We start from the raw sequence: 13,675 nt of genomic DNA on the forward strand, positions 1-13,675 counted from the left end.
GGCCATATAGTTTCGCGGAGCATTGATAACGCAGTTAAAGCTGCGGGGTTATTCAGGAATCACATTATTCAAAGCAATGGCGTGCAAAGTTTGCGCAAAATCGTACAAAAAAAGTGATCTGAATTGCAAAAGAACACTAATCTTCTTTATTGAAAATTTGACATGAAACTAATTGCATACAATTTCATAGAGCTCCTGGCTAGCTTCAAGTTTCAAAAAAAAAAGTTAATTTCTCCATTGTGATTGTAACTAATTACATCATAAAAAGTAATTACTCAATCATAATTATTTATAACAATAATATTCAATCTGCATTAAATTCAGTATATATATCTATATCTAATGAAAAACAATATTGCTTCAAATTCGTGTTTTAATTATATTTATTATTAAATAATTTCACACACACACACACACACACACACACACACACACGCACGCACATATGGAAAAATATATATGTATTAATATTATAAAAAGAATATTGCATTCGAGTAAGGCTTGGTGCATCGAGATATTCGTTTTTTGCCTGAAATATTTCGAGACTATAATGAAATGGTCCACAGGATAAAAGTTTGTCGTATAAGCTGTGAAAAACATCAGCAAAGAGATTTGTGCGAATCCGATTTACTATCATAAACATATTAGACAGGATAAGATTTTGTAATAGTCGCAAATATCCAGCAATCAAAATGAATTTGGCATAGTGCTGGCAAATTAGTCAAATAAATGCCTTGATTTTTATCAGTTTTTTGTTAATTACAAATTGATGCATCTCTTTCGCAAAGTGCCATCTATATATGCAAAAGACACGGCCAAGCTATGTGTTTGTGTTTTGTAAGCATTTCTTCATTATGAAAAATAAAACAATGTTACGAAAATTCCTAAAAATATTTTTATTTTAATTCAATGGAAACTGCATGATTCATACATATATTTTTTGCCATATTAATATAAAAATTCATAAAAGTAATAATTAATATAAATTGCAAATAAATATGAACTATGACAGTCTTATAAATAACATTAATGATAATATTGAGAGAGAATTTTCTTGTGTTTTATCAATTATTAATTAAAGTTATGTAGCATTCTGTTACATTTGTGCTTATAACGTTATCATCAAGCATAGAAAAGCTTTTTCCTTTGTTTGCTAACATTCCTCTTCACCATATTTGAAAGAGGTATTCTCTCTGTGAAGAGATGAAGAAAATATGGAAGTTCTTATTTATCTCGTAAAATCTTAATATCATATAATATTATTCTGTTCTCTCTCTTCTAGAATATTTCATGATGTTCATGATGCGCATCTATCACGTTAAAAATTGCCACAAGAATTAATAATATTGAAAACAAGAAATAAAAGATTCAAATAATCCATAAATTAAATAAAAAATATAAATTGAATAATTGGTAATCTAAATATTAATTTAGAGAAATAAATTTAACTAAATTTAACTAAATTACCTCAGCTATAAAATTCATCTCTTCTTCAATTTTGTGCTAATGTTACCTTTAAAAGATATTCTTGTCCCTTGGAGCTCACAAATGGGCCACTGTGCGTCGTTGATGATTGCAGCTGTAAATAAACAATATAGAGATTAAAAAATATTCAGAAGTAAAAGGTGGTTTTTGCTAATATATCATTATATTTTATATTAAAATTAAACTTTACATATAAAATATTTAATAATTAATGCATTATATTATATGAGCACTTAAAGAATACAAATTTAATTTCAGGAAAAAAGTATTTTTCAATCAAAAATATAGAGTATATGACGTAGTTTAGAATCCGTCTGTATATTACAGTCTATAATCAAGATAGTTTTTTTATTATTATAATAAATAAGATTGAAACTCATTGTCAGTCGTATTTAAAATTGAAATTATGCGGTGGATATAAATACGAAATCGTTGTAACATCGATGTAACTCCGAGTAGAAGAGAAGGAGAAAAAGAGAGAAGGAGAGAGAGACAGAGAGAGAGAGAGAGAGAGAGAGAAAGACCGAAATGTCATCCTCGTTGAGAGACGTCGCGACGCTTCGCAGGAATACCGCCGACGGTATTCCTAGCAATGTATATATTCAGGAACGTACTCGACACGTCGCCCACAAATTCCCCGCGAATGTGCCTGATGTATCGTGTATCCGGAATACCGAGCGGTATATAGCGCGCGCAAGATTCCCCGATAGGTGTGTGTGCGTATATATGTGCGTGTGTGTGCGTGTGTGTGTGTGTGTGTGTGTGTGTGTGTGTGTGAGAGAGAGAGAGAGAGAGAGAGAGAGAGAGAGAGAGAGAGAGAGAGAGAGAACACATTTTTGCACGATCAGCGAAAAATCTCGATATATAGGATAAACATAATACGAGACACGATGACGCTACTTTCATCCACCAATGCACCAAATTTCCGCAAAAAAATTCAGTATTTCATCACTTACTATGTGATGAAATATATCCATTGTAAACATGTGCATGGGAAGGAAAAGTTTTTTGGTTCGAAACTTTATAAAGGAAAAATAAATAAGAATTTTATAATATTAAATTACAAATTAAATTTACAACATTAAAAAAATTAAACATCATATTAATTATTATATGTGTCACTTTTAAAATCATATATGATGGTTTAGATATATATGTATATATATGTATCTTCATACAAGTAATATCAACAAGTTTCTTAAATCTTTTAAAAGCTGCAAGCACGCGAGATTATTACAGTGAATGCTGCAGTATATCTAGCCTATGCAATAACCTTAGCAATGGCTACGTCACAAATCAATTGTAATGTCGGCTTTTATTATGAAATACAAGTCAATATAAGTTCTCCTAAAGCAATTTACCTCTACACTCATACGTATGTCAACCACATAACTATAATGTTTGTCGCATGTTATATGCAATTGGGATAAATCACAGTTACAATTTCGGTGCTTATGATTTTTAGATTTAAAACATTAAAATTTAAATTCAAGAAAATAACAATAACATGGTTGGCAAAATTTTACATTTTTTAAATAAAATTTTTTAATAAAATCCATGGCAGTGATAGAAACTGGTATTTTTCGGAAAAAAAAATCAGTAAAAACCGATATTTTCTATTAAAAATGTTAAAATAAAAATATGAAACCTTTTTAATATTGGTCAATTGAGAGAGTGTTTTCTAATTTAAACTTTATCTAAAATAAAATCCGTAATAAATTAGAAATCGACGTAGCAAAGAGTTTTTTATTAAAGAAAATGTTGAAAGGTAAACGCGAACCAGATTTTGATAAAAATTTTTAATTCTGTTACTATTACTGTTATTGTTATTTTTCTTATTAAACTAAAAATTAATATAAAATTTAAAAACATTTATATTTTCAAAGCTTTTGTTTTAAAAATTTTACATATTAATCTAAATTGAAAAAAACTTTATTATTATATTAATTTTTAAATTATTAGGGATCAGTATTGTATTGTAGTATATGATTTATTAATTAAAGTAAAAATATCTTTTTGTATAAAGTTATATACATATATTTTAGTGTGACATGTTAGTTATTTCTATAGTTATTTTTACCAGTTTATATCCTTGGATAAAATCTAATAGAGAATAGTCTAATAGAGTTGTTATATTTGAATCAATTACAGTCTCTCAGCAAAAATATTTAAAAAAAAAAAAAAATATATATATATATATATATATATATATATAGGTAGCTTATAAATAAATACTCTGTATTTTTTAAATTTAAAACTTTCTTATATTTATGAAATACCTATACTTATTATTTTTTTCGATGTTAACATTTATTTTACAATTTTTTTCGTTGAAAATAATTTCTTTCTACTTTTTTTTTTGCAGATACTGCGAGACACTTTTAGGTAGCTCCAATTCCACTCTAGTTTATTCAATTTTTTTAAACTTTTTGCTAGCGATCATATTAGTTTTAATCCGTTGCACGTTTTTGCGATGTGTAAGTTTTGTTTTCAATCCGCTTAGCGTTATCATGTGACAAAAGCGTTGAAAATATCGAGCGCAGCCTAGACTTAATTTCGCAGCATTTATCAGAATCGATTTATCCATCGGGTGATCTCGTTCGCGAATCTATGGATTGGTCTTCGATAGTACGGCCAACTTTCCGGAGATTTACGAATCTGGGTCAAATGGATCCACCGCGTAATAACTTTTGAGGTTGACATTGAGGTAGCACGAAATTCCTCGAGGGCTTCATCCGCTTGAACGATAATATGACAAAAAGAATTGCTCTTGTCATATAAAAGATTTTTGTTCATAGTGTATTATTATTGTACTTTATTATTATCAACCTAAAAGTATAAGTATAAAACCTAAATATATTTCCTAAATTTTTTGAAAAGTAAAACTTTTCAAAATTAATTAAAATTTCCTAAGTCAAAATATAAGAAAAAACCTTAATTTTAGCACATCATAATTTTTTAAGATTTCATATTAGGAAGAAGAATTGTTTTTTTTTTTTTTTTTATTTGTTCCTATCTTTTGTATCTTTATCTTAATTGAATATATCTTTATATGAAACATTAACTACAGGGCGCAGAAAAACTTATAACGAGTCAATCAAACGTAATCCGAATGGCAATAAAAATTTCCAAGAGCAGGTGCAAAACTTACAATTTCTTTTCCAAGCACGCACACTGGTCGATCGTTAGACTGGAGCTTTATTCTAAAGCACAACTTGCAAGCTCGATTACTTACACGGAAAGACCTCCGATTCTGCGCCCCGCGTAACTTTGATCATTTGCAACTTTCGTGTTGCGTTCCGACGAAGCTTTCGTTCTTGCCTTCTCTGGAAAGCGAACCTCGTTTTCCTTGATTTTGTTTTCTTTCCGATGAAAATAGTTTTATATTCTCACATAACAAACCTTACGGACGGCGCGAGAGAGCGAGAAAGAGAGACTCCTTTAATATTTCCCTTTTCTCTCTCTTTCATAATATCTTTTCCAAGCTTTTGAGATAAACAGATGTTAGAATAGCAATTCCGCTTTTCTTCAAAATGCAATTGTACGAGATGTGAAAAAATAAGCGTACAACACGTATGATATAAAATAATAAGAAATTTTTTCAAAAGAGATTTGAAGTTGAATTTGTGTTACACAAACAGTGCTTATAGAGTTAATTCAGCTATTAAAATAAATATTTGATAAAGCTAGTAAAATAGTTGTGTAAGATTATAAAATAGTGTGCTTGATTATAAATTTTAAAGTACTTAATTTTTAAATGCGTAAATTTATAATATCACACACACACACACACACACACACACACATATATATATATATATCGTTGGTAATTATAAAAACTAATAATTATAAAAATTATAATAATTAATTATATATCTAATTTTATTGTTATAAATGTTAAACACATTTAATTTTAAAATTAGATTTAAAAACAAAATTAAAAAATTATAAAAAATTGATTCAAAATTATTAATACTAAAATCAAGTTAAATCAAAATTCTATATTCAAATTGGAAATATCTGTTATATATTAACATTTTTAACTCTTAACCTATAACGGTGTTCGATCTTTTTATTACATAAATTTATTCCATGTATCTTGAGACTTCATTGAATCTTCTAAGGAAACGTATATTTTCTTTAGACAACTTGAAAATTAATTTATTTTGAATAGTAGGTTCAATGTCCTGCCATTCCATCTAATTGTAAGATGGAATTCATGATAGAAACAATCGTCTGTGTTACTAATTCTTCAGTCAATTCTTAATTAATAAGCATTATTGTTTACCAAAGTACTAGCATAAATGGCTGAATATGCGCCAAATCAAATAAAAATTAAAACTGTAATGTCAAGATTTAATAAAATAAATGTGCTATATCAGAGTTTTTCATAAAATTTATCAGCGCTAATGAAATTATTGTTTCCTATAATATGATTATTAATTGGCCATGTATTCAGAGTGTATCATTCAATATGCAATGAATGCAATGAATTGTTCAATATGTAATATAGGAAAGAGAATCGTATCAGAATCCAATTATATATTTGCTATCTTTTAACAATTATTCTTTCTTTGTCTCTTTTTAGTATAAAATATTTAATTTTATTATACATACATATATTATTTTAAAATATAATAACCAAATATTATATATATACTATATGTATATATATATGTATATATATATATATATATATATATATATATATATATATATACATACTAGTAAATTATATATTAATCAGTTATATATAAATTAAAAAAAAAATAGTTAAATTATAATACATTTTTTACTCAATTAGAAAATAAAACTATATTTGCCTGTATTTATTTACTTTATTGTAGAGCTGAAATTAATTAGTAAGCTCTTTAAAAAATAATGTAATTGTTTGAGATGTATTTCTAAATATCTACGTCGTTATTATTTTGGTTTTATATCATCTAACAATTTTAAGTAATGTTTTAACAACGTTGTTCGCAATTAATCATTCATAATAATGTAATGTTCTCACATATAAAACCTAATATAAATAAATTATACAAATATGATATATAAATTTGTTATTAAATATGTTATTTCTTAAGCATCTGCTAATATTTAAAAAAACATTAGCAAAATAATATACAAGAAAATAGTTTATTTCATCAATTCTCTGGATTACTTCATTTTAAATAATATAACAATATAAACTTAGTTTATATCTCAAAAAATAAAATAAAATAGTTAAAATATGTTTACAGAGAATTTAACCTTAAAATATTTTAATTTCAATAATATAATTGATAGATAATTATTTGTATCTGATTGTACTATATTTCATTTTGCTTTTTGTTCATTTAAATATTTTTCAAACTATTGCTCTTTCTAGATGTTAAAAAAAAAAAAAAAATATATATATATATATATATATATATATATATATATATGTGTGTGTGTGTGTGTACGTAGCTGATAATTTTAAAAAATTATAATAAATTAGATTATCAAGAATTGCTAAATGCAGTAATTTTGAACTCTTTGAGACAGAAACAAAATAAAAAAATAGTAGAAATAATCTATGTGTATTATTAATTTTTATTTCTTATAAAGTTACCAATTTTTCATATCGTTAGATTTAAAAGAAAAAAAAGAGAAAAGAAGAAATTTTCTTTTTATTAGAAATAAAAATAAATCGTGCAACAACATCAAATGCAGGTCGTATCGGTTTTCTAATTTAGAGCAGCATCCAGCCGCACACGAAGCCGACAATCGATACGTTCAATTATTAATAAGAAATTACTATTTTGAGATGCAGTTAATTATATTTGGAGAATTGATGTCTATCGTTGAAGAAATGGCGCGTGTCATCAACACGTTTTGCAATCTTATTCTCGGTAGTCGATGTCATCGTTAAAGAATTTTCGATATCAATAATATCTCACAAGGAAATAATATGAGATACATAAAATGATAGGTTGTATATTGCCACATACGCATTTAAAAATACTATCGATTCATTCGTGAATATTGTATTAAACTATACAATGCGCAATATCGTACGCGTATTATTAAGCACAACAATAACTCGACGATATTTGTGAGATTTAAATTATAATTTAATTATTTAGGAGTTAAAATGAGAAAGAGCTTTCTAATTTTCTCGATGTATATTGAAAACAACAATTATTATTTATTCAAGTGGTTGAGCTATGTTAAAATTCATTTGATCTCAGCATGTAAACCAATGCTGAACTTAATAATTAACTTTATGATGTAATGCTTTTAGCACTTATCTAAAATTTCTTTGCGTAAAATTCAAATACCCTTTGTATCCATGAAATGTGTAAGATAATCTAAATAAGTAATTGCAATAATACAAATATGACAATAAAAAATATTTTTTAATATAATAAATGTGATATTTATGATTAATATTTATAATTAATAGATATTTTTCATAAATAATATTATTATTTATAATATTATTTATTTATATTATTTATAATATTAATGTATATATTAATTTTTTTTTTTTTAAAGAAGATTGAAGATGTTATATCTGTTTTTCAATACTTTTTTTTAAATATTTTATGTACTACGTATGGGACAAGATAGTTCTATTTAACAACATTATTATATATTATATAAATACTTAACAGTATTACCCGTTTCGATTGCAATGTTCTAAATTTTATTGTCGCTGAGAATAAAATGGGTATACAACTTGAATTCTAATACTGCTATGTGTGTGATAAGTGCAAGTAAAAATAAAATAAGACTCAATAATTATTCCATAATTATCTAGACATTAATATATAACTGATATGTACATATATAACTCAGAATATGTTTAAACATATAAATATTTTAACAATCTGTTGTATAAACAAAATTGAAGAAAATCTCATTTTCGTTTATTTTGAAAACATAGTATTTAAATAAGAAACTTATATTTAATGAAGTAGTAAGATCTTTCTAATGGATTAAAGAGATTATATTTACATTTCGATAAAAAAATGTTTTATCACAATTGAGGACAATGAACTTTCAGAGTGGCCTCCATGTGTTTTTTCCGCATAAAAAATAAATCGTTGCTAAGTGAGAACTGTTCACATATATGTAATATTCCATTCTCATATCGCAGTCAACTTTTTTTAAGAATCTGAAACATTACATTTCATCTATTTGTGAATTTGGAAAAGATAGAACAATAAAGAAAATAATGCTGAAATATCAAAGGGAATTTTTCTGCGTCACGTTTTGTACAAAACAATCGTCCAAGGAGAAATGGCATGAAAGCAATGCACCAGCCACGCACTCTTTGGGAAACTGCCAAGTCAAGTATAATGCTCAGTGGAAAAAGTCGATTCATCGAATCGGTGAAGTTGGTATGCACGGCATTCATTCGAGGAATATTCGAAATATTCATTTGATTACACTCTTTTCTCAATATACTCTTTCTACTTTGCTGTTTTTTGATACACGATAGTTCACAATTTCGTAGCATAAAATAAAAATAATAAAATACGCTAACACAAGAAACAGATACAAATTTTTGTTTGTATTCTTAGTACGCCGAATCTTTGAACGTGTCAAGATTTTTAGAGAGGCATAAGATCGATTTTATTTTTGATACGCATAATAATAGGATTAATGGCGCAAATCAAAGTCGGACAGTCCAGTAAGTCTATCCTTTATCCCGATTTGCTTACGTTTGTCACATACCGGCCAAAAAATCATCATGTCACCGATCCTTATGTGACCTTTCATTCATTAGACCTGCAAGTCTTGTGATAGTAGACATTAATAAGTCGTTTTTATTTTTTCACTTTTAGTAATAAATAATAGAATGTCTTCAATATCAATTCTCCTCTTCAGTAATGAAATTTAAAAAATTGCAATCAAAGCGTATGTATATATGTATATACATGTATAAGATGATAATAATATATTGCAGTATTAAATAATTATTTAGATTTATCTTGCCGTTCATAGTATGTAATTTGTTTAAAAAAAGTATTTAAAAAGATATAATTTTTTTCCAATATTCTTTAAAAAAAAAAAAAGAGAGTTTGTATATAACTGGTAAATTTTTTCTTATTTAAGAAAATAAATTACAAATTTTTCATCAAGACTATATTGCTATTTGATAAGCTATAAATGTTTAATACTATCACAATAGTGTTTTTCACGTCAATGAAGACAAAAGGATCAAACTACCATCGAGTTACACAAACAGATAAATCTTAATTCCGGAAAAATAGAACGGTAAAATACCATGCCGTTTTTCCGCGATCCCCTTGATCGGCATTTTTTCAAATCGAAATAAAATACGCGCGGACGGTAACGTAAACCCCACGGCGCTTATTGCACAAGCGTTCATCCGCCTCCCTTCCTCCCTTCTTGTCTCTCTCCCTTGCACACACAAGTGTATAAAAATGGACCAGCCAACTGGGAGATGGTGGATTATTCGCATGGAATTCCGCGGTTGTATACGTCCAAAGCTTTGAGCTTTGAAATTCCTTTCTGGCGATACTGACAGCCAATTAGCGCGATGACGCCCGCACGCGCGAGCTCCCTCTTTCTCTCTCTCGTGCCTGTAACATCGTGAAATCGGAAGCAAAGAGGATTAAGCTCGCCACGTGCTCTCCTTTCCTTCCTGATTGCCGGATTCAAAGTTCGTGATCCTGCGTCAATATGAGACCGTAAAATAAGGTTAAATTGCAACATGATAAATCAATAGCAGAAGACAATAGCGAAAAACAGAAGATTAAAGAAAATTAATCGGTGCCAAATGTTCTTTTATATTGTTTAAAATAAAAAAATAATATATATATCTTGTTTTTATCAATGGCTAAACATACGATAAAAAAAAAATTTCTCATACAAAATTCTAAAACGTGGAGTAAAATTTTTTCGTTGATATTATTTTTAAGAAAATTGACTCTTTCTAAAGACTACAACATTAATAATATATTTATGCTTTGTCAAGAGAGAATATACGTCGCAAGAGAATATAAGAGTCGGCATGGTATTTTAAATTATAAATGCTCAAAAACAGAATAATAGAACGTATTCTTATAGCTTTGAAAATATTTATAAACCTATTCTTGCATTAAAAGTGCAAAATTTTAAGAAAGCATTTTTGTAAAAGAACAAAATTTATTTTTTATCTAAGGAACGTTGCGACAAAAAATAATATGTTCAACATTTTAGAACGGCATATAATCAGTATGTAATAAATTTGAAGGAAAGTTATAATCAAATGTGAAAATTTTTAAGATTTTTTTCATTTATTTTTGTAAATTAAAGTAGTGAATGAGAAGATCGAATAACTACAAGATAGATTGCTGCTTGAAATAAACAGAAGCTTTAATTTTTAAGGTAAAAAAATTAGTATTTCGTATATTAGCTGATGTTTTAATTATATTTAGTTTAATTAATCAATGACATTCGTCAATAACATATCAAAGTTTTATAAATACATATTTCGGATTCATTGATGCTTTAAACTACTTTTAGCATATAGGATTAAATTCTCGATTGAGCGCATCGTCTGTAGATATTTGCACTTTAGATTAATAGCTAATACTTTTATAGTGATATCGTCCAATTAATATATTACAATAAATAATTTTTCATTATATATTTCTACATTTAAAAAATTATTTCTTGACAAAGTGACAGCAATGAAACTCTTAAGCAAAAAGTTTTGCTAAAATAAATGTAAAGATAACGTTTAAAATTTAGTGTCAAAGATGATTTAACTATAGTAATCACGGATATAGCAGTTATAATTCTATATTCTATCTATTCAAATATTTCGATTAAATGATTCAAAACATGCTTGTTCCTATGTTCTATGATTTTGTGATAGACAATCCATTTTTAAATCTATTTTTCCGAAATATATAATTATAATTTCTGTTTGTAATAATAGGAACTTTATATAAATTTATTATAATCCATATATTAAAGTTTTCCAATATATTCCTATTAGAACAGTCAAAGATAGAGATTTATTATTTTACGATAGAACATCAAATTGTTTTATAATTTCTGATAATTTGTTTCAATAAAAATAATTTTTTAGGTATATACACATACTTTATCTAGTGCACGCGGATTTGCGTTTAGTCAATGCCGATACCAAATATCAGGCGGGACGAGAATAGCAGTGCCACTAAGGTGGACGATACTTTATTTTCAGAATAGGAATGGTCCACGCGTTTCCGTCCAACTCGAATTTCGATAGCATATCGCGCGAGTCAGATCGATTCTTTCGCCGGGAAAGTTAGTCTTTTATTCTGAAAGAATAACAGTGGTTTCTCTCGGTCCGTTCTTCCCCGTGCGCTGAACGAGGCTGTATTGGATCTGCGTCTTACAAAGAGAGAAAAAGTATTTGATTCATCCAAGAAAAGAAAAATATTTTCCAACACATACGCAGCTAACGTAATCTCATGCCGGAGAAATGTAGAAAAACCGTATTCATTTTTATATATTTTTCTTTTTATTTAATATATTAATATGCTTATTGCTATTCGAATCGCAACATAATTTTTTATATATAAATAGATTCAATACTTTTAAGTATTAAACAGATTTTCAAGATTTAATATGTAAATACAAATGAAATATGTTAAAATATTAAAAATGTTTTAATGGATATTTTAAATGTTAATTAAATTTATATATATTAATTAATTAATATTAATAGAAATAAATCAATTAGAGAAATAATAAACCGACTATTTAAATTCACAGTTAAAATTTGTATAAATTTGGTATTAATTTATACCACCGATAATTTACAATATCTTGTTTGCCTCTCTGGAAACGAATTTATTTCCATTTATATTTACAAATATAATAGATAATAAAATACTAAATATACATTTTACAATATTTCACAATATTTGAATATAAAAAAAACCTTTCGTGAATTATCTTTAAGTAATTTTTATAATTTGAAAATAATTCAGCAACTGAAAAAAAAATGTCAACCATCATTGAGATACAAATTTTTCCGCTACTTAACATTTGAATGACATTATGTCAAACCCAGACTGTAGTTGCTCTTTTCTCCAATGAGAATAAAAGCACTTTCATTGAAACATAACTTCTATTAACTTTTAGTATTTTCAACTAGTTATAAACCGGCCAGATTATGCTGATAAAATAATGAACAGATAGAGTTTCTTGCTTGTGTGTGTATCCTTTTTAGCTTTGTCAAATATCTACTGCTAATCCTCTTTTCTCCCTCTTCTCATCATCATTTCTCTCCGTCTGAAGTGCTTCGCGTAAGATTAATCGGCGCTGTTTCTTATTGGTCGCTTCTGCTTATTCGTGACGAGCAGCAATTATTCTCCCTTCAACGTCTCACGACGAAGCTAGGCCTCAACTCTCTCATACACACATACATACACACATTTATCTATCGATTACTTGATTTCAAATATACTTTACGCGAAATTTTGGTTTCAGATAGTTGTCTAATGAATTTAAGTTGTTAGGAGTTTGTTTAAATTTTAAGTAGATGTTATAATCAAAATAATATCTAAATATCTATGTAATTAATGAAAAACGATTAACTATTTAAAAGCTGAAATATTTACACTTATAAATAGTATCCTTAAAACTTGTACTGAATTAGTGTTACTACTTTGTTTTTTATTTTACAATTATAGTATTCACACAAACTATTAAAGTTACTATTAAAGTACTATTAAAGTAAATTAAAAAAATTCAAGTTCTTTATTAAAAACAATTAAGTAGTTAAAGATAATTATATAAGCATTATGGAAAGAGTTGTGGATTATCAATAATGTGATTTTTAAATAAAAGCCTTGAAAAGAGTGCAATTTTTAATTAGGTTTTAACTCGTAAGATTAAAGATACTAATGTTAAACAAGAACACGACAAGATGCGATCGTTTGAAGCCTAATACGGCAGAAACAAGGGAAGTTTATCTTCGTTCCCGACTTGAAAGCGAATGTCGGCAACGAGTAACTAGATCCGTTGGCGCGACGTGTTATCACTTCGCATTTTAATTCGCTATCGTACCAAATTGCACGTGAATACTTTCTCGCGCGTTATATAATCGCGATTTATTCCGCTGAAATTCCTTGAAACTACTCAGATTTCCGGTTCTATACACTAACTAATGTTAAGATACCAGAAACATTTGAACCTAAATATTAAAAGTTCG

At 27.2% G+C, this 13,675-nt stretch overlaps 1 protein-coding gene across 2 annotated transcripts in view; it reads right to left on the reverse strand.

Moving 5' to 3' along the window:
* Positions 1-13,675, reverse strand: part of LOC140669792 (uncharacterized) — a 72,731-nt gene that overhangs the window by 22,084 nt on the left and 36,972 nt on the right. The window contains exon 2 of one of the 2 annotated variants that reach the window (XM_072899907.1): positions 1,514-1,579. In XM_072899907.1, coding sequence (XP_072756008.1) covers positions 1,514-1,579 — 66 coding nt within the window. Of the gene's footprint in view, positions 1-1,467; positions 1,580-13,675 lie in introns of those variants that run through there. The other variant, XM_072899908.1, reaches the window with a different exon arrangement.

Source organism: Anoplolepis gracilipes, chromosome 9, assembly GCF_047496725.1.
Source record: "Anoplolepis gracilipes chromosome 9, ASM4749672v1, whole genome shotgun sequence".
NCBI lineage: Eukaryota > Metazoa > Arthropoda > Insecta > Hymenoptera > Formicidae > Anoplolepis > Anoplolepis gracilipes.